Raw genomic sequence first — 21,476 nt, 5'->3', positions numbered from 1 at the left:
ATTTTATTGTCATTGTTTTATTGTTTTTTTCGTGTTGTGAAGCATTATTATTATTATTATTATAAAATGATACAATTGTAATATTATTTTGTGCGTTTGGCACTGAGTCTGTGATTGATGCTTCAGACAAATAAGAAAACTAAATAAGAATAGATATAAAACAGTTTTATATATTATATTTAACTGTTTTATATCTCTAAAGAAAACAGTTTATCTGCAGATTCTTCATGTACAATTACCACATTAATATCAGGACATCAGTATATTTGCCTTAAACAAATGAGACAGTCACTGAGGAAACTGCATCTGATTTGCATTCATTGTATCGTACATACTGTATATATAGCCAGACATTTTCAGATTTGACCAGTTTGCATCATGAAATACACAACTTTTAAAAAAAGAAGTAATATCAGTCAGATACCGTGAACCTGTGTATCATAAATGTGTTCTGTGTGCTGCTAAAAGAGCAAATTGTTCACAAATGCAACATAAACAACTAAAATAATGAAGCCTCATAACAGATTTCCCAGGATATCTATTGTTTTATGACATAAAGAAATATTGAATCAGGTAACAACATTATGTTGATCATAAACAGGAGAACTGTTGTTTCTCCTCCTTTTATCTGTTTCCTATTCCTTCCCTTTTCTCATTAAATAATGAAACAGAAACATCAAAAAGATTCTCTTCATTACAGCCATCAGGAGAAATGCTTTCAGAATAAATAACACCGGCACTGGCCTCATTTGCACCGACTGCAAAGTGATTATACGAAGGTGCAACAATGACATGTGGAATTAAGGAGAGACTCTACAGGCAAAAACACTGTTTTTCATGCACTGATCAATTTTGAGATTTTAGGCTATTCATCTTCCAAACTGCATGTGATAATCATAAAGTGGGCATGTCAGTAAAGGGGAGACTCATGGGTACCCATAGAACCCATTTTCATTCACATATCTGGAGGTCAGAGGTCAAGGGACCCCTTTGAAAATGGCCATGACAGTTTTTCCTCCTGGTACCACTGGATTCTTTAGGTTTTTTAGTTTCATCACTATGACAATACTCGGGTGCGGATTCAATATGTATTATGATTTTTAAGTATTGCAATTCCATAATACGATTTATTGTGATTTTTGTTAACTTTTTTAACACTAGACCATGGGAAAAAGTTGAATCATACACTTCTAGGGACTTTTACTTTGGTAAATATCTAAATTAATACAGTAAAACATTTTTATTTTTAGCATGTATGTAGTCAGAGATGTCCTGAAGTCAAATATATCAGTCGTTGTCAGGAATTATTTATTATCCAGCAACCCAAAAATCAAAGAATAAAGACATTTCCCTCACTAATTAGTGGTATTTTCTTTTTAATTTGTAAGGGACATGTAATGTTTTATACTTCTGGTGAATATAATCCAATCAATCTTATTTCCATATATGTAATTTGTATATACAGTTCCCTTTGTTAACATCTTATTTTGAAAACCGGACGTAGTCCCACGTGTCTACTTCCTCTAACTTCTCCAAGGTGGTCTCTAGCTCTCCCGTCAGCTCCGTTCTCTTTATCCATCCATGGTCAGCTCCATCGGGGCCGTTTGAATGCATTTAACATAAATGTCAGTATCTGGGTGCTCTACAGTCGTAGCGCCGGCCCATTTGACCACGGAAATGAGAGCGACGGCCGGCTCGACCGCCACGTTACCCCGATACGATAACGTTTCCTGTCCGTGACAGAGTTAGCATGCAGCTTTAGCCGTGATGTCTAGCTCTGCTTTTCCTGTCAATGTGTGAAACCCAAAGTGTTTAGATCCTTTACTGGATGTGTAGTGTTTACCACGCTGGATTTAACATGTGAGGGTGCAGGTCGTGTCCACGCAGACCCTCCGACGTTTTCTACCTTCCTGTTTCGGCTCACTGCGGTTTGTTTTGGTTGACGGATACGGAACGGATATGACGTCACGTTACTCAGACTACAACAATAAAAGCTGCAACTTCCTTCTACCTCCACATAGACTCAAATTAAGCAAATATATTGATGCTGGCATTAAAAAAAACTTTTCTTACCCCTAGTTATTATTGCGTAAACTTTGACAGCCCTAGTTCAGATAGCCTACAACACATCCAACTATCTCCATCCCCACCATCATCTGCTTCCTCCTCTATCCTTCTGAAATCTCTCCACAAAACCCATCAGCTCCAGGCCAAAAAAGACAAATCTCACCACCCTGGCTGAACTCCAGTTAAACTAAAAGTTTCCCAATAAACCTCCTCAGTTCATCAGTTTAATCCCCCTGATGAAACACTCTTACCTTGCCAGCTGTCGTTGCAGACGCAGAGCTTCTCTCCGGTCAGGTCGCAGTAGCCGTGACCCGGGCTGCCACAGTTATCCCTGCAGTACGGGATGTCGCAGGCTTCTCCCTTCCAGTACTCCTCGCACTCACAGTACACGCGACCCGAGACCGAGTTCGCCGTGCTGCATCTGCCGTGGCCCGAGCAGTTGTTGGGACAAGAGTTTATCCTGAGGGAGACAGGAAGTTAGACAGGAAGTCAAGGCAGCTCTTCAAGGTTATACAGCACCTAAAGGCACAGAGGATTGTTTCTTTAGATAACAACACGGCTCTGAGATGGAGGTGAAGGGAGAGCTGGCAACTACAATGTGATGATTTATCTTGCTTAAAGTAATAGTGCCAACATAAATTTGCCATTTTAAAAAACGCATAGGAAATTATTTAGCTCCCCTAATCAATATTTTCAATATATTAAATGACACTGAAAATGATCAACAACTCTGCAGCTCTATGGAGCTTTTCAGACACTTTTATCTGAACGTTTTGGTTTTAGAGCACACTAACGATACGATTCACTCTCATCAACCACATTTCTAGACGCAGCATGATCTAATAAACTCACTGCAAAATATCTGCACAGCACCAAAAGGCCAAAATTAGACTAGCTTGAAAATCTAGCAGATAAAAGAGTCAGATATTTTTCCTCAGGAGTTGGTGGAGGCAAAAACACAGCTAAAAGGAGAATGAATGTTGGATTCATTACTCCTTATTCATCAATAAAATGTAGTGAAGAATTACCATTACTTTTAACTAACCTTTAGCTGACTATTCCAACTGTTTATCCATTACTTTAAGCTTAGTTTAGCTAGCCATTTCATCTGTTTATGACCTTTTCTGTTATTTTCTCCCGTACTTGGCGTGGTGTCTGTTGCATCCACCATTTTCCTCTTCTGTGTCAAGTGTCCTATTCCACCCATAATGCATTGCGCAACAGGTTATCTAATTTTATATCCACGATCGATCAGTCTTACATTAGTCATTCATCGGGAAGCTTTATGCAGCAGTTAAAAGACAAAAGGGGGACCATTCCTCCAAAATCCCATTGTTCTGAAGATACACACTCTCCATGTAACAAACAGAAGCACATGGCTCATTATTATGCAGAATGACATCATCGGACCTTCCCATCTTGTTGCCTTGAATACCTTTGTTGCATTGGTTGGTTGGCTCAGGCATGAGGAGTGAGATTCAGAAGGTCAGAATATCAGGGTAGGCCAACCAGAGGCAAAGCAGGGCTTGTCAGAAAGAATATGGTGAGCAGGAAGGTGTGATGACATTATTTTGCATAATAATTAGCCATGTGCTTCAGGGCATTTTTCAGACTAAATGGCATGGCACCTACAAGTTACATCTGAGACAAAGACTAGGTCTATGTTTATGCAACTGGCCCCAGAACACAAAGAGCAGATTGTAGCATTGAACACTGTATGAGAGGGATGCACATCCAATTTCTGAAGACATCTACCTCTTGTTCCTATTAAGTCTGAAAGCACTTATTGTAAGCGGCTTTGGACAAAAGCGCCTGCCAAATAAATGCAATGCAACAAGGAACTGTGGGACACAAAAGAGAGATGGAGCAAGAGAGATATAATTTAAAAAGAGAGAAATTAGAGATGCAGCTGAAGGGACACAAAGAAAAATACAAAGGAGAGTGAAAATGAGAGACCATTATAGATCCTGAACTAGGAGCCTAGATAGTAGGAATACAAATGAAATGACACACAAAAACCAAACTGTGAACAAAAAGCATCGATACACTGATGCTCCAAACGTTACACACTGTTTCTCTGTAATATCAGATAAATGCAGATGCTGAACGAGATAAAAGAAAAAGGATTCAAGGACCAGAGGTAGAAAAATCATCTTTTCATTAATACAAAAAGCTGGTTTGCTGCTCTGACAAGAGGGTCGTCATGACAACCTTTATCCTCCCATGTGCAGGGGAGACCGGGGTTGGTTGGTTCACTCTCTGTCGTATTTCTCTGCCTTAATTAATGTTAGAATATTCTACCAGCAGCAAAGGAAAGGTCAATGTCTCAGATATAAATAAATAGGTTTTAATGTCCACAAATGTTTTCTAAATAAGGTGATCTGTGATTGAAGTCATGTTATGCATTTGTGCCAACCGGCCTCATCACAGGATAGGTTTGCATAATGTTAAGTTAGGGATAATGTACAGCTAGCGAATCATTGTTGTGAATCCCCGACAGGGCGATGCTGGGGAGTCTTTCACAACAATGACCCGCTAGCTGTACATTATCTCGCTTATTACACAGCTACTGACTGAAGAAATCAATATTTTGACACAAAAACAGTCCTCAAGACTCCGACATCAGAGGCAGCTCTGATGTGTCCATAGCAACGGTCTGCTATACATAGCAACAGTCTGTTGTAAAGAAATCACAGACCGCAGAACACCGTGATTGACGATCAGAATCGAGTATTCAACTCAGCCGTGTAATAACAAAATTTAGCTGGTTCCTACGACGGCGTATCAGGGCCATTGTAGCTAAAAAGATAATATAATTAAGGAGCAGTTTGACGGGGGTAATATTCTGGGTGACATTTTTTCAGATTTTATTTTTCCAACAGTTTTCCGACTTTTTTTTTACAGATATTTCATCAGGCTTTATTTTTCCAACATTTTTGGAAAAAACAATTTCGACATTTTTCCGACTTTTTTTTTACTGACATTTTTTCAGACCTTATTTTTCCAACTTTTTTAAACCTTTTTTTTTACGGACATTTTTTCAGACTTTATTTTTCCAATATTTTTTAAATTTTAAATTTATTTTTTACCTTTTTTAGACATTGTTTAGACTTTTTTTCCAACATTTTTTCAAACTGTTTTTTTCAGACATTTTTTTGGGACAATTTTCAGAATTTTTTTTTTTTTTTTTTACCTTTTTCAAACATTGTTTAGACTTTTTTTTTCCAACAATTTTCAAACTGTTTTTTTCAGACTTCTTTCAGACTTTCTTTCAGAAATCTTTCAGTCTTTTTTCCAGCATTTTTCAAACTTTTTTTCAGACACTTTTCAGACTTTTTTTCAGACTTTTTTTTTTCCGGACATTTTTTCAGACTTTATTTTTTCAATATTTTTGAAACTTTTTCTTTTCGACTTTTGTTTTTACGGAAATTTTTTCAGACACTTTTCAGACTTTTTTTCAGACATTTTTCCGACTTTATTTTTCCAACATTTTTGAAACTTTTTTTTTCCGACTTTTTTTTTTACGGAAATTTTTTCAGACTTTTTTTTTTCAAATATTTTTTTAACTTTTTTTTTCCGACATTTTTCCGACTTTTTTTTTTCCGAACATTTTTTCAGACTTTATTTTTCCAACATTTTTCAATTTTTTTTTTTTTAACTTTTTTAGACATTGTTTAGACTTTTTTATCAAACATTTTTCCAAACTTTTTTTTTTCAGACATTTTTTTGGGACATTTTTCAGATTTTTTTTTTTTTTTTACCTTTTTTTTAGACATTGTTTAGACTTTTTTTTTTTCAACATTTTTCCAACTGTTTTTTTCAGACTTTTTTCAGACTTTCTTTCAGAAATTTTTCAGTCTTTTTTTCAGCATTTTTCAAACTGTTTTTCAGACACTTTTCAGACTTTTTTTCAGACTTTTTTCAGACTTTATTTTTCCAACATTTTTTAAACTTTTTTTTCCCGACATTTTTCCGACTTTTTTTTTTTTCCGACATTTTTTCCGACTTTATTTTTGCAATATTTTTTAAACTTTTTTTTTCCGACTTTTTTTTCTACGGAAATTTTTTCACTTTATTTTTCCAATATTTTTTCAGACTTTATTTTTCCAACATTTTTCAATTTTTTTTTTTTTTTTACCTTTTTTAGACATTCCTACATTTTTCCGACTTTTTTTTTTTTAGGAACATTTTTTCCAACTTTATTTTTCCAATTTTTTTTTTACTTTTTTTTTCCTACATTTTTCCGACTTTTTTTTTTTAGGAAAATTTTTTCGGACTTTATTTTTGCAATATTTTTTAAACTTTTTTTTCGGACATTTTTCCGACTTTTTTTTTTTTACAAACATTTTTTCAGACTTTATTTTTCAAACTTTTTTTAAGTCAGTTTTTTCAGACTTTTTTTAGGGGACATTTTTCCGACATTGTTTCGACTTGTTTTCAGACCTTTTCCACAGTCTCTTTTTCCAGCATTTTTCAAATTTTTGGGACATTTTTTTTTTTTTTTACCTTTTTTAGTGATTGTTTAGACTTTTTTTTCCAACATTTTTTAAAACATTTTTTTCAGACATTTTTCAGACTTTTTTTTCAGACATTTTTCAGTCTTTTATTCCAGCATTTTTCAGACTTTTTCTTTTTTTTTTTTTTACCTTTTTCAGACATTGATTCTACTTTTTTTCCCACTTTTTTCGAACTATTTTTTTCAGACATTTTTTATACTTTGGTTTTACGGACATTTTTTCAGATTTTATTTTTCCAACAGTTTTCCGATTTTATTTTACGGATATTTTATCAGGCTTTATTTTTCCAACATTTTTGGAAAAAAAAATTTCGACATTTTTCCGACTTTTTTTTTTACTGACATCATTTTTTCAGGCCTTATTTTTCCAACATTTTTTACGGACATTTTTTCAGACTTTATTTTTCCAACATTTTTCAGAATTTTTTTTTTTTTTTTTACCCTTTTCAGACATTGATTCAACTTTTTTTACCAACATTTTTCGATCTATTTTTTTCAGACTTTTTTTCAGACTTTTTTTTCAGACATTTTTCATACTTTGGTTTTACGGATATTTTTTCGGACTTTATTATTCCAACATCTTTGAAACTTTTTTTTCCCAACATTTTTCTGACTTTTTTTTACGGACTTTTTTTCAGACTTTATTTTTCCAACATTTTTCAAACTTTTTTTTTCAGTCAGTTTTTTCAGACTTTTTTTTTTTTTTTCAGATGGTAAAAGTAACATATTTCCAATATCTAACAGAGTTTTATCATGTGCTTAAACCACAGAGCATTTTTTTTTACTTTGATATTATAGAACTGAATTTTACCCTCACCAAAAGAGTTTGTGACCCTCAGATGTTTTAACATAATAGATGAGGTCAGGACAAGAAAGCAAACATTTTGATGTTCCATAGCAACGGTGTTATTCATTTGGATTTGTGATGAATAAGTTCAATGTCCAAACTACTTTTTGTGGTCTCCACCAATTCCTGAGTCTTTTTAGATGCTTGTTGTTCCACTTTCATCAGCAGCTAGTTTTTTGCTACCTTAGTCGCTGATTGGTGCTGTATGGGCAGGTGTAGTGTACATCGGGTTTATCAGACATTCATATATCAGACTATAAAAAGAAGAGAGAGACGTGTAGACGTACGAGTAGGCGATGCTGAAGCCGGTCAGGTTGTAGGCAGCATCGCTGAAGAAGTGAAGCAGAGCGTAGCCGGACGTCGTCACCACCTCGGGGACCGTCTCGTTGCCTCTGGTCTCTGGTACTACTAGACCACTGAGAGAGAGAGACAGAGAGACAGAGACAGAGACAGACAGGCAGTCCCTCTGTTAATAATGTTAAAAGCATTTTTGAAACGCTGTTGTAGTTTATGGAGTCTGGTCTGAAAGCACCACTGGAGAGCTGTAAGATAAAAAGGAATCCATTTGAGCACTAAGAATATGACAGTGATTAGCTTTAAAGTAAAACAACATTACAGTGCAGCGTCGTACCGCGTCTCGTTTCTATCTATTTGATGAGGCTGTACTGAGGGGGGGGGTTCTTATTTGCTCGGCCTGTCTCTTTTAATAAATGCAACGCACCCGCAAATGTACGCTCGCCCCAAAATTAATCCTCCTCCCTGCTGCAACCACAGCCGTACGCACCCTTCTATAATAAACTATTTATTTATTGTAGGCCATAATGCTACTAAAGCTTTGTATATTCAAATGATAATTTCCCCTTGGTTGGAAGAGGCCAAATTAGCTCCTTCATATCCAACTCTCAACAGGAGATAAGCCGAAGGAAGTGGGAGGTTGGTAAATTATTGTGGCATTACTGTTTTTTTAATGAATTCTCGTCAAATGAAAGAAAGCCACTCACATACTTGTGGATTGTCCTTTGGGGGGGGCTAAAAAAAATCAAATAACGCTCCAGAAATAAGTGGTATTCAGGGCCGATGTGAGTAATTGCAGTATTTTCTTTCTATTCTCGCTGTATTGCGGTACTATAAGTAATTATGAGGCCCTTTGTTCGCCTATACGTGGACTCATTTGACTGCATAAGTGAAAAATTGTTGGAGCTATTGAAGCTGTGCCAAAGGCTACCGGAATCATTTCCATATCCGCCCTCTCTCACAGCTCTCCCTCTTCTGTTCGGAGTGGCGGGCGCTCACCTGAAGACGGCAATCAAAGGGGCGTAAATGGAGTCTCCATCGTAGACGTACATGTGGTCCCAGCTGCACTCGGTGGCGAAGTGATTGAAGCGCAGCCTGAGTACTGCATTAGGGCTGGGAGATGGGGAGACAGAGCACAGGATACACGGGCATGATGAAAATACACCTGGTGGATAGATATTACCTACATGATTCATATTATTCTTACCTTTGAAAAAGGCCCCACTATTTATGAAGTCTATGATCACAAATTGATACACAGCGCCTAGAAAAACCTGTTTGCTATACTGAAATATTGTGATATTGTAATACAAGTGTCCTAGACAATGGAAGACGGAACCTGCCAAAATAAAACATAAATGAATAAATAAATAAATTACTTGATAAATAAATAAATATGTAATTAAATATAGCAAAAATAATATAAAAATAAATGTAGCCATTAATTAAGTGATAAACTATGACATATTTATATTTCTGTTTAATTTGCTGCTTTATTTATTTATCTTTGTATTAATTCTCTTATTTATTTAATATTCTGTTTGATTTTCCCTTTTATTTATTTATGTATTTATTATCATTAATTTTGTAATTTTTGCATTTATTTATATTTATTTATTTATTTTTGTACTTACTTATTTATTATTTTTAAGTGAATGTATTTATTTATGAATTTATTTCTGCATGATTTTTCCCCTGCATTTCCCCCCTTATTTATTTCCCCGAACTTATTTATTTCTGTATTCTTTTCTTTATACATTTCTTTTTAAATTTCTTCATGCATTTCTGCCTAATGCAAATTAGGGGGCTGTCACTCAACATTATTTAAAATGAATAAATACATTTACAAATTATTGAAAATAAATACATGAATAAATAAAAGGGAAACAGAAGAGTAAATAAAAAAGGGAATTAATACAAAAATAAATAAATAAAGAAGCAAATTAAAAATAAAATATAAATTAATCAATTAATTAATGGCTACATTTATTTTTAATATTATTTTTGCTACATTTAATGACATGTTTATTTATTTATTTATCGAGTCATTTATTTATCTATTAGATTATTTTTTATTCTGGCAGGTTCCGTCCTCTATACTACACCACTGATTCGCAAAGTAGGGTTTGTGGCACTATCATTAAAAAGTGCATATATACAGATGGGGACCATTTGTGCCAATAAAACAATGGTTTTGGATTGAATTCAGGTCTTCAGAGGACACTGAGGCAAGCAAGCGAACTAGGAATAACTCTGAGGATGACAAATCAGTACAAGTGGATCCAGTTGCTCAAGAACAAAAACCCAGTTGTTCTATCTGAAGCTGGATGACCTCTTTAGAGTTCAGCTCATTTTTATTGTCCCTGGAGGGAAAGTTGGTTTACAGTAGAGGACAGAAGCACAACACAGCATAGGACAGTAAAAGAAGATGCATCAGTACGTTAAAAGTGTCGAACCATTGTAGTGATAAAGTACTGCTGAGCAGTGGAGTCACGTCACGGGTCAGTGAAAATTAGGTGCATTTATTGCACTTGGAACAAAGTAGAATTTAAACCTTTCGGTTTTTACCCTGAACAAACAAACACAAGACTTTCAACCAGGAGACCGCTGTTCGTGTACCGTGTGAAACTAAAAGTTGACTTTATTTATTATCACTTCAATGTGCACTACATAGCATCAAACCGGAAAAGGGGTGAAAATTAGCGTGACCACCCGGGTGTCATGTTCCATTACTGCCAATAGGAGCTGGAGCCGATAAATACCCATGACTACTGCAGAGTCATTTGTCCCAAGAATGAATGCTGATTGTAGGTCCAAAAAATATGTGAAAGCTGTCTGAAAAAAGTAAAAAAGTCTGAAAAAAATCAGAAAAATGTCAGAAAAAGTCCGAAAAAAAGTCCGAAAAATGGGTGAAAAACTGAAAAAAAATTCCAAAAAAAAGCGAAAAGTGTCCAAAAAAAGTCCGAAAGAAAAGTCCGAAACATTTGCGAAAAGAAGAAGACAAAAGCCCGACGTTAGTGGGTGTTAGTGTGTTTTTGCCCAGCGGGAAAGGGGCCTTATATAGATATCTCTGTGTGCATTCAGTCGGTGCAGCATGCATCTCTGTGTGCAGTTACACACAAAGACAAACTTCTTCTAGTTACACAGTAATAAAGCTCTCTTTATCTGGAGCCCTTCAGCCACAAACAAAGAGATATCACAGTTTTAACCAAGTAAAACTGAGATAAGATGAATGATGATAGAGGGGGAGAAAGTGGTACTTACTATCCTTCTATTAGCCAAGTACATTTGGTCTTGTACTTATAGTTTACTGGTCCGTCTGTGAGAGAGCCTGACAGGTCTGTTAACCTGTAGGGGGGACGAGAAAAGACAGTTTAGTCTGATATTCAGTGATAAGGTCACAACTTCATGAAGCAAAACAAAAGAATCAGCATCAGACTGAACAGCTGCCTTTTCTGTGACGTGCGTCTGCCCTTCAAACAGGCCTCCAGCCACAATTTAAACGGCTGCTTCTCAAACTGTTATCTTGTGACCCCCTAAAACAAAGAGATGCATTGTTACACCAGGGAGGCGCTCCAGTCACTCAGATCATGAGACGTCTAGCAGTTGTAGCGGGACATAATGTTTGATATTCTGCTTCTAGATCAACTATGATGCATCTATGAGGTGCAACAGCTGAACCGTTTACACGTCGTTCATATTGATCAGTTTTAAATTATTTCCTGCTCCCTCTGGCATATTCAATAATGATGAAAACTACCGTATCAAATACTGATTTTCAGATCTCCTTTAAAGATGACAGATGATGCTAATTAGACATCTAATTAAACATTTACATCACCTGGTCTGAGGCCCTGCTGCACTATTATTATAATCCATAAACAATCACACATTTAAAAACGCAACAAAAGATTTGTGGGTTTTGGTTTAAGTTATATGCTGTTAGTATTTATTCACAAACAAAGCCAAGCTAGCTGTTTCCAGTATTTATTCTAAGCTAAGTCAAATGTTTTCCAGCTCTTAACTCACAAACACGTGCCAAGACTTTTGAAATTCATTACAGATATGTGTACAGTTTTATTTCTTTCTTTTTCTTTTTAATTACTTAATTTATTTATTATTTTTCTTTTATTTATTTAGATTTGTATAATTTAATTTATGTGTGTACATTTTGGTGATTTTACAATGTCTTTATGGTCAGTTGTTTTATTTAATTATTATTAAATGTATATATTTTTTATTTTTTATTAACTTTTCCTTTTATTTAATTTATTTATATATTTATTATTTTTATTTCATTTATTTTTATTTCATTTATGGTCAGTTGTTTATCTATTTATTAATTAATTTTTTTTCACATTTTCTTTTCTTATTTTATTTCAATTTGCTTATTTTAATGAATTTATTTAGATTTATATGTTTTTTATTTTTTATTTTTTAATCTCTGTCTTATATTGATAATATATTGTTATTATTATTATAATTTTCACAGGAGTAGGGGTGTTGTTCTATTGGGTTATTGTGCTTTCTCTTTCTTTGTCATTCTTAAATTCCTTGGTGTTGTGTACTTTTCCACTATTGTGGTGCCCTCTTGGCATTACACACTCAGAGTTACCACAGCATCAGCCATCACTACCTGCTACTGTTTGATTACCAGCTGACAGAGACCCAGCGTTACACCTCATGTGTTCCCTTCCCGTGCTGCTGCGTAACATACAGCTCACCATCATGGCCGAATGGAGAACAGCCTCATGTATTCATCACAGACACCACGGACATCTCTACATTATTTAACTTTGGGTTCATGTAGCTTCTTCTCTCTTTTAGCCTGTGTGGCCTCCCGTCTTGTCTTTATTTATGCCGAGTAGGAACAATAGTTTACCTGATATTTATGAAACCAACTCTATATAATAACCTAATAAATCAATATATCAGAAATATGTAAATATCTCAGCCAGCAGAGACTACTAGTGTCTCCGACTGAGTCCTGAATGACGGACGCCCTGCATGGTGGCAGAATAACAATATTCCTGTGAGCAGATAAAACATGACATCGTACTCGTGTCAAGGTAAGACAGTACATCTCACTGTTGCCATGGCGACCCACAACATGACATATTCATGTGGCAATTGTAATAATCACATTGTTGGTGTGTGTGTATGTGTGTGTGTGGTAAACATCGGTCACACCTGTCAGTCAAAGTAATCCCCTCCCATCACTGCTCAGAGGGAAAAGGTGAAAGCAGAGACACACACACACACACACACACACACACAAGCACGTGACCACGTCAGCGTCACGGCGCTGAAGACATCGCAGCGTGCCGCGGGTCGGACAGTGTGTTACTGTGTGTTACTGTGTGTGTTATTGTGTCTCTGTGGTCACAGTGCCACATCAGACAGGCAGAGAGAGAAACAGGGAGTGAGACTAACTGGTATTGTGTGTTCTGGGTGAGAAGGCGTGTAACAAGATTTAATTTATTTGACTGAGTTACGATGTGATTTACAGGCTGAAGAAAGAAACACGGTAACAGTCAAACACAAAATAAGATCTATTAGAACATATCAATAGATCAAATCTGATAAAATTATAATGAGATGAAGCAAAGAGAGTGTGAGTGCATTGCTACACTTAAACATGACATACTCTACCTGCTGAAACATACAGTAAAATGTATATCTGCAACAAGGTGTTGATTTTAAGTAGACCTGTTAACGCGATAATAACGCAACTTGTAATTTTTAGGTTGTAGCGGGCTCAGTTTTAAAGCTAGAGTGAAGATACTGGTATCATATGAAACTAAACAACTTAATGAATCCATCGGTACCAACCATGTCATACTAGCTTGTCATGAAGGAGGTTAAATAACGCTCCAAACTTGCGCTACATTCTGGCGAAGAAAAACTATCATGGCCATTTTCAAAAGGGGTCCCTTGACCTCTGACCTCCAGATATGTGAATGTAAATGGGTTCTATGGGTACCCACGAGTCTCCCCTTTACAGACATGCCCACTTTATGATAATCACATGCAGTTTGGGGCAAGTCATAGTCAAGTCAGCACACTGACACACTGACAGCTGTTGTTGCCTGTTGGGCTGCAGTTTGCCATGTTATGATTTGAGCATATTGTTTTATGCTAAATGCAGTACCTGTGAGGGTTTCTGGACAACATCTGTCATTGTTTTGTGTTGTTAATTGATTTACAATAATAAATATATACATACATTTACATAAAGCAGCATATTTGCCCACTCCCATGTTGATAAGAGTATTAAATACTTGACAAATCTCCCTTTAAGGTACATTTTGAACAGATATAAATGTGCGATTAATTTGTGGTTAATCGCGATTCAGTGTGGACAATAATGCGATTAATCGTGATTAAATATTTTAATCGATTGACGGCACTAGTTTCAATGTTTCAGCATGTTTCAATGAGAAAAACAACTTTTACAAAGTTGTTTAGCTATTTTAGACTCTTCTTATCTTAACTTAAGCCTTAAGATAAGAAATTTCTGTACTGTATTTTGTTTTCTATGGTTGCGGCAACTTCATCATAAACTCAGACGTCAGCTGCCCTCTCTATCCTCTCCACCCTCTCCACCGCTGCCTACCTTGGTGGCTCGCCTGCCGCCGTGTTTATATATACATATATATATTACATATAGTGTAAACAATGTAAGTGGTGGTAGGAACAGAACCATATTTCTACAAGCGCTCAGTCTTTCTAGGCAACCAGTGATTATGTGAGTAGCTGACATGTGACCGCCCTGTCTGACTCTGGATCAGATAGTCGACTACAATAAAGATCCTAAAAGGGAACAAACCAGCCTGTGAGCTAGAATGCAGAAACACACCATCATCACCACCACCATCATCATCATCATCAGTCAGTACATGAGATTAAGAGTGTGTCGGGCCAAATGTGCTGCTGCTCTGTAACGAGGGAGAGCAAACAGATTGCAGCACAGCCGGACGCAGGAAACAGTAGATGCTCAAATCCTGCCAGTAAAACAGATCACAGATCACATATGTGAACACGTGACACTGAAAGGAGGTAAAGAAAAGAAGTGATGAAGAATAAAACAACCCTCAGGACCTTTTTGTTTGGTCTCCTCTTTTGAGCCATCTCTTCTTTTCTATCAATCTATCAATCTATTTATCTATTCCTCCGTCCATCTCCCCATCTCTCCCTGATGAGCACAGTTTGATCCTCTGGCTCTAATCCCAGATTAGAAGACCAATATCCATGTTGTCATGTTGCTGCGATGCCCGACTCACTCATTGATGATGATGATGATGATGAACGCTCTGTATTTCATCTTTTTGGTCTCCTGCTGATGATGATGATATATGAATAGAAGATCTATGCTCTTATTACTGCAGTAGTGTTATTAATGTCGACATCTCTCAAAATTATTAAAACCCCATTTCACATCCTATTTGAACAAGATTGAAATTAATATGAAAGATGATAAAAGTTTGAAGGATAAAAATTCAATACACACACTGTACATCATGTATTAAATGATTCTGAGATTGTTTTTCTCTGTAGAAGTGGCTTCCTATACTTAAAGAGGTAGTGAATGCTACATCGCAACAATAATAGGTCAAGTATTGATGGGCGCCACGCCATTGTTCCGATGACCCATTATTCTAACAGCCCAATAGTCCGGAAAATGTCCCATTGGACCTAAAGCCCATTTGACCGACAGTACGATACCCTGAAAACAAACATTTTCATTGTTCCGAAGGCCCATTGTTCTGAAAATACAACCAACATCTCCACGTCTCCATCTTTGGTTTTTAGTTTTCACCATCATGTTTTTTTGTCCGTCTCCATCACGCCAACGTACGCAGTTAGGTTTAGGCAAGAAAACCACTTAGCTAGGGTAAGGGAAAACGTCATGGTCAGGCTTAAAATAAGTACGTAAACTAAGTAAAACACGTACGGAAACAACATCACAATGTAAGTTACAAAACACGGGTCAACAACGGTCTCAAACACGGATCTCCTGGTTAAAAGTTCGATGTTTGTTGGACCCGCCCACCATAAGTGGTCTTTCTTGCTTCTTATACTACGTCACTACCTCTTACCGCAGCATTTATACGCAGATGTATTTACATTACAGTCAGTATAGGACACATGGCGTGCAAATGACACGCGGAAATCAAGAAAGGCGTACTTATTGCACGCTAGAAGCCTTGCATATTATCGTGGCATTTACATGTATACGCCTTTTGGTGCAAACGGGCTGAATTATTATTATCCAATAACTAATCATCAGAGATCGTTATTATTTATTCTCTCTTAGCCAACATTTCATTAGATTAAAAGTTTACAAGGTTAATGAACAGAACTGGGACGAAGCCTTGGAGTGACTCTGCCGAGAGGCTCAGCTCGTCTATGAGAACATGTGAAAGGTAGATCCCATTCATAGTTTATGAGGAGCTGACTGGAGGCAGCCCCAACAAACCATCACTCCAGACGCCTCCAGACCGTTAATCCACCTAAATAAAAGCCTGGATGTGTGCAGACACAAGATCAACACACACTCTTACAGCCAGCTGACGTTGTAGATGGTGACCAGAGACAGTTCACAGCATGAAGCTGAAGTCATTACAGACTCCACAGGACTAGAATCAGAGTCTCTGAAGGAGGTGGCAGGGAAAAGGAAAACAGGAGATTTGTACCTTTATTACCTGAGGACACATGGGGCTCTATCTCTCTGTCTCTGTCTCTCTTTCCATCCATTTGTCTGTCTAACCCTCGTGCATCTGTCTTCTGTACGCCATCAATTATTCACCCGGAGCAGATGAATATTTCAAAGGGTGCTGGACTCTCTTCCTCTCGTCCCTGTCTCGGTTTTATCTCTCTGTCTCCTCTTCCTCCATCACCCTCTCATGCTTCTCTCCTCTGTGTGGTGCTGCTGAGAACAACAACTCCCATGATCCCACGCTACTTCACAGAAAGACATCTGGAAAAATAAAACATCGTACTCGTACATCCGATACGGAAAAGTGCAGCGGAACGGTCATTTAAGTTCAAGATTTATCTTGCACGATATAAACGCACCTGACGTCACAGCAACATGGCGGTGCATACAGCGAATTACCTTTTCATTATGTTTTACTTTATGTAGTGTTTGTGTTTGCTGTAACATCGTATAACGGGATTCCCGCATATCCTTAAATTAGATTTTCAGAAATATTTCCCAACAGCATTCTCTTAATGATGGTTGTGTTAATTGATGTAGGTCCTTACTTTGTGAGGAGTTGTTCCGATACCAGTATCTGAAATGCGTCCGATATTGCCCAAAATTTAGTGTCAGGTATCAGTGAGTACGCCAGTCTATTGAGGTATTGAGGGAGAACGCTGCAGTCAGCAGCCGCTAAACGAGTCAGTTTAAGTCCACTGAAAGTTCTTGTTTTTTCCACTGACAGGCTCAGATTGTTATTATAAGTCTCTGACAACTTTACGGAAAGAACCCTACAGAGAAAGAAAACATTTGTCTTACCTTTCGCTTTCTGTTTGTTATTGTGTCATGTGACTTGTTGGAAGACAACGGTAGAAACGTGAGTGAGAGTTTTGAGAGAGGAAGGTCGGTGTTAGAGTTTGTTGTGTTGGAGAACAGAAAGTGTAGCTTTAGTGTTATCTAAAAGATTTACAGTGTCATGGCTGAATATTTAGATGATTTCCACAATGTGAATGCAACGCGAGATTTCAGAACGAGACTTCTCTGAGCGAGACTTGGACACAATAACAAACAGACCGGATCAAGAGAAAGGTAGAAAAAGGTTTTATTACTCTGTAGGGTTCTTTCCATGATGTTGTCAGACACGTATGATAACTATCAGAACCTGTCAGTGGTAAAAACAAGCACTTTTAGTGGACGTGAACTGACGGTACCAGGTTGCCCCAAATAATTACATTACAGCTTTTTTAGCGGCTGCAGCGTTCTCCCTCCATACTGGACCAATTTCAAAAAGTGCTGTCCCCATTAGTCACTTAGACACAAAAACATGGGGAAATAGGATCCCTGTTGAAAAATACTAAAGTTACCCTTTAAGGTCTGGAAGTTCCTTGACAAATAAATCAACATTGACTTCTGGTTTCACACAGGACATGAACGTCTGCTGTTTTTTCCACCCATCCACCCCGCGGTGTGTGTCGCTCTTTATACTTCCTAGTTCACGATAACATGGATTAAATACGCATTGATTTCATGAGACGTGAATTATAGTGCATTACTTTTCGTAGGTATGGCTACGAATGGTGTATGAGAACAGCCTGCCTTGGCAAGCTTGGATCTCGGACAACTACAGCTCCCAGGAGCCTTTGCCAGAGAGGTTAGCTCAGAAAGGGGGCTGGACTTCTACTCTACCAGAGTCACACTGCAGCTACGCAGCTAATGCATCAGCAGATTTAAGATTTAATGCACTTTAATGGCAACAGAAAGAAAATCCAGTCAGACTGCTGGTATTAGCTTTTAAGGAGTAGCAGCAGTGATGTCAACACCACGCTGGTGTGCAGTCCAGTGGTTACTGAACATCTGGAGAGAGACACACGCTGACCCGTCAGTTTAACTTCATTTCTTTTGGGGGACTGGACAGTCGGCTCTACTCTGGTTGTGTAACGGACTCAGAGAGGGAGACGGTCACACTGTCTGAACACACACTCATGCAAGAGAGAAACATGCCATCAAAGTGACGGTGTGGAGTCAGCTGAGAGTGACATCACAACAGATATACACATGTTTGTGTTTAACTTCCACCAGCTGTTTTCTCCCCCTCACCATTTCATCTTTAACCCTTCACACTTTATCTTAAATTAGTTAAAGGAGGGCGAGTTGTCCAGAAGTGACCTCACTCAGCAACAATGTCCTCCCTCCTGTAAAAACAACACGCACAATAAGAATCATAAAAACTGACAGGTTTGAAAGTCCTCCAGGAATAACAGCGCTCCCTGCCTATATAGTCTTAGATGACCATATTTAGAAAACGCAGCTCGAGGCGGTGACTCATTCGAATGAAGCGTATAATTTAAAACTATGCACAACACACTGGACCCCCTCTCTGAGGCCTGAAACCCTCCGACGTTTAAATCTCTCTTTTCATTCTTTATCTTTAACTAAAGGTGGTGTTGTCACCAATCATCAGCACAACGTACAAACTGTGATCGCATCATGTGACCGCTGCCGCTCGTCTCCGGTCTGACTGTTGTTACTGTAAATCTGTTCAATAAATCAAAAACAAACATGTACAACGTGGTCGATGAAAAGGTTTCTCTCTGTTCAGCAGAGACACAGGCCTCTCCTGTTAAACTGTGAATTGATAAACAGACGCTAATTTTAATTCTGCACATGTTTTAGAGTTTGCTTGTGGAGCTGTAAAGTGGAAGAGAGTTAACGCCCCGCCGCAGAGGGATTTAAACTAAAGTTTCTCTGAGGTAACATCAGCTGAGTGCAAAGCAGCACATCCTGTTTCTATAGCAGATAAATCTGATGCAAAAACTGGATATAACCTCCTTCTAACATATTAAAACCTCTCATTCATCCTCACTGTTCAATCAAACGTCATTTGTTGCCTTCTGTCTAAGACCAGACTGAAACGTTGCCAACAAAGCTGCAATGCAGACCTTCATCAGGTGCAATCTGATATCATTTTAACATTACATAAGTACACCTTTTCTTGATTTCCACTTGTCATTTGTACAACATGTATCCTGTACTGACTGTAATATAAACGGATCCTCGTATAAATGCTACGGTAAGAGTTAGTGACGAAGGCAGGTCCAACAAACATTGGACTTTTAACCAGGAGGCCGTTGTTGACCGGTGATTTGTTTTGTAAGTTACGTTAGTGACGTTTGTCATGTGACCATTGTCGCGTGTTTTTTGTTTACGTTTGTGACGTGTTTTCCGTAGTTGTTTCCGTATGTGTTTTACTTAGTTTACATACTTATTTGAAGACCAACCACAACGTTTTTTTCCACCAATTACCCCAATATGTACCTCAAAATATCCCAAATGACTTTATTATAAACATTATTAAGTTAAAATAGGGCCCTTAGGCTTGAGAAGCGGCTGCTCTTCATCGGAGGTTGAAATCCAAAACTAATAGAAGACACTTCTGATCAGACACAAATCTCACCATTGTGTAACTTATTATCTACACTAATGTAACCTGGTAGCTGATGTCATGATTCAGGGAGTTTCTAAAAGAAATTTCAAATAAATGATTTGCTAATTATTAAATTATTTATCAGCAGACATGGAAATAAAGCAGATCAATTAACTTTATATTCTTTTCCTGGAAATGTATTAAATAAATTACCAGCTATTGGGGAAACAGCGGAATAAAATCATTAAATAATGTTTATAATAAAGTGATTTTTTGGTCAATTTTGAGGTAAATATTGGGATAATTTGACAGTAATTACAAAGAAATTTCAAATAGGCTACTTGCTAATTATCACCTAATTACCAACCTAAGTGTTACCAATATCCCCAGAGGAAACAGACACTAACCTCAGAGCTTTATATAGCGACTCTGTCCTTTTACAAGAATCCACCATGCAGTATTTCACATGCACAGCGCTGGTTTTATCTCGCCGCTGGCAGTACACATTCAGCCTCCAATTTCCACACCGTTTAGGTTTGTATGAAGTTCAAACAGTCGTCTGATAACACGGTAAGTGATATTATCGGTGACACCTCTCGAGCGCCGTGCAAACGTCCCGCCGCAGCGGGTGAAATACAGCGAAGATAGCAGCAGGAGTACATAAAGCCAGTGATGGATAACAGGACGACGCCGAGAGGACGGCGGCATCGTTCGCGCCAACACACACTCGCGAGGTACGGGATCCTCCGAGCCGGGCCGGTATAGTGAAGATTGAGAGATCTGTGTGAGTGTGTCGAGGGAGAGCAAAAAAGAAAGAGATGAATGGCCAACAATTGGATGACCTTGACCTTCTCTGCAGATATCCTTTATTAAAAATCAAGAGAAGCCTTTCTACTGGGAACAACGGGAGCACAGAGGGTGTCTGTGATTGATGCTACTGGGTCTCTATCACCTACAGTATAGTCACGGTCCAACGGCTTCCACGCCGCCGCATCATTCATCGCCAGCACCCCCCCCCCCCCCAACATGTCTCTCTCTCTCACACTTCATATGGATCCTGAAGCTTAAATAAGGTCAAAGCACAACTAATAGGAACATGGCCCATTTAAATAGAGCAGAGTCAACTGAGAGAGAGAAATAAAGGAAGAGAAGAGGAGAAAATAAAAGAAAGAAAGGAGGAGGTAAAAGAAGAGGAAATACACTCACCGGCCACTTTATTAGGCACACCTGTTCCATTGCTTGTTAACACAAATAGCTAATCAGTCAATCACATTGCAGCAACTCAATGCATTTAAGCATCTAGACGTGGTGAAGACGACTTGCTGAAGTTCAAACCGAGCATCAGAATGGGGACGAAAGGGGATTTAAGTGACTTTAAACGTGCCATGGTTGTTGGTGCCAGACGGGCTGGTCTGAGTATTTCAAAAACTAATGATCTACTGGGATTTTCACGCACAACCATCTCTAGGGTTTACAGAGAATGGTCCGAACAAGAGAACATATCCAGTGAGCGGGGGTTGTGTGGACGGAAATGCCTTGTTGATGTCAGAGGTCAGAGGAGAATGGGCAGAGTGGTTGGAGATGATAGAAAGGCAACAGTAACTCAAATAACCACTCGTTACCACCA

The 21,476-nt window shown here is 37.8% G+C and overlaps 1 protein-coding gene and 1 long non-coding RNA gene across 6 annotated transcripts in view; both read right to left on the bottom strand.

The window, feature by feature from the left end:
• Positions 1–21,476, bottom strand: part of atrnl1a (attractin-like 1a) — a 267,677-nt gene that overhangs the window by 227,445 nt on the left and 18,756 nt on the right. For all 5 annotated transcript variants that reach the window (XM_074647316.1, XM_074647317.1, XM_074647318.1 and 2 more), the window contains exons 3-6: positions 10,989–11,072; positions 8,724–8,837; positions 7,718–7,846; positions 2,319–2,527 (exon numbers count right to left, since the gene is read on the bottom strand). In XM_074647316.1, the coding sequence (XP_074503417.1) occupies positions 2,319–2,527; positions 7,718–7,846; positions 8,724–8,837; positions 10,989–11,072 (536 nt within the window). The remainder of the gene's footprint in view (positions 1–2,318; positions 2,528–7,717; positions 7,847–8,723; positions 8,838–10,988; positions 11,073–21,476) is intronic.
• On the bottom strand, positions 5,087–7,705 carry LOC141774566 (uncharacterized). The gene is made up of 3 exons (XR_012595375.1): positions 6,062–7,705; positions 5,567–5,828; positions 5,087–5,464 (listed from the first exon to the last, which is right to left on the bottom strand). It is a non-coding gene; the product is annotated as an uncharacterized LOC141774566 (long non-coding RNA).

This window comes from Sebastes fasciatus, chromosome 9 (assembly GCF_043250625.1).
Source record: "Sebastes fasciatus isolate fSebFas1 chromosome 9, fSebFas1.pri, whole genome shotgun sequence".
In the NCBI taxonomy this organism is placed as follows: Eukaryota; Metazoa; Chordata; class Actinopteri; order Perciformes; family Sebastidae; genus Sebastes; species Sebastes fasciatus.
Note: the sequence above shows the minus strand (reverse complement) of the source record. Positions and strands in the feature narration are given on the sequence as shown.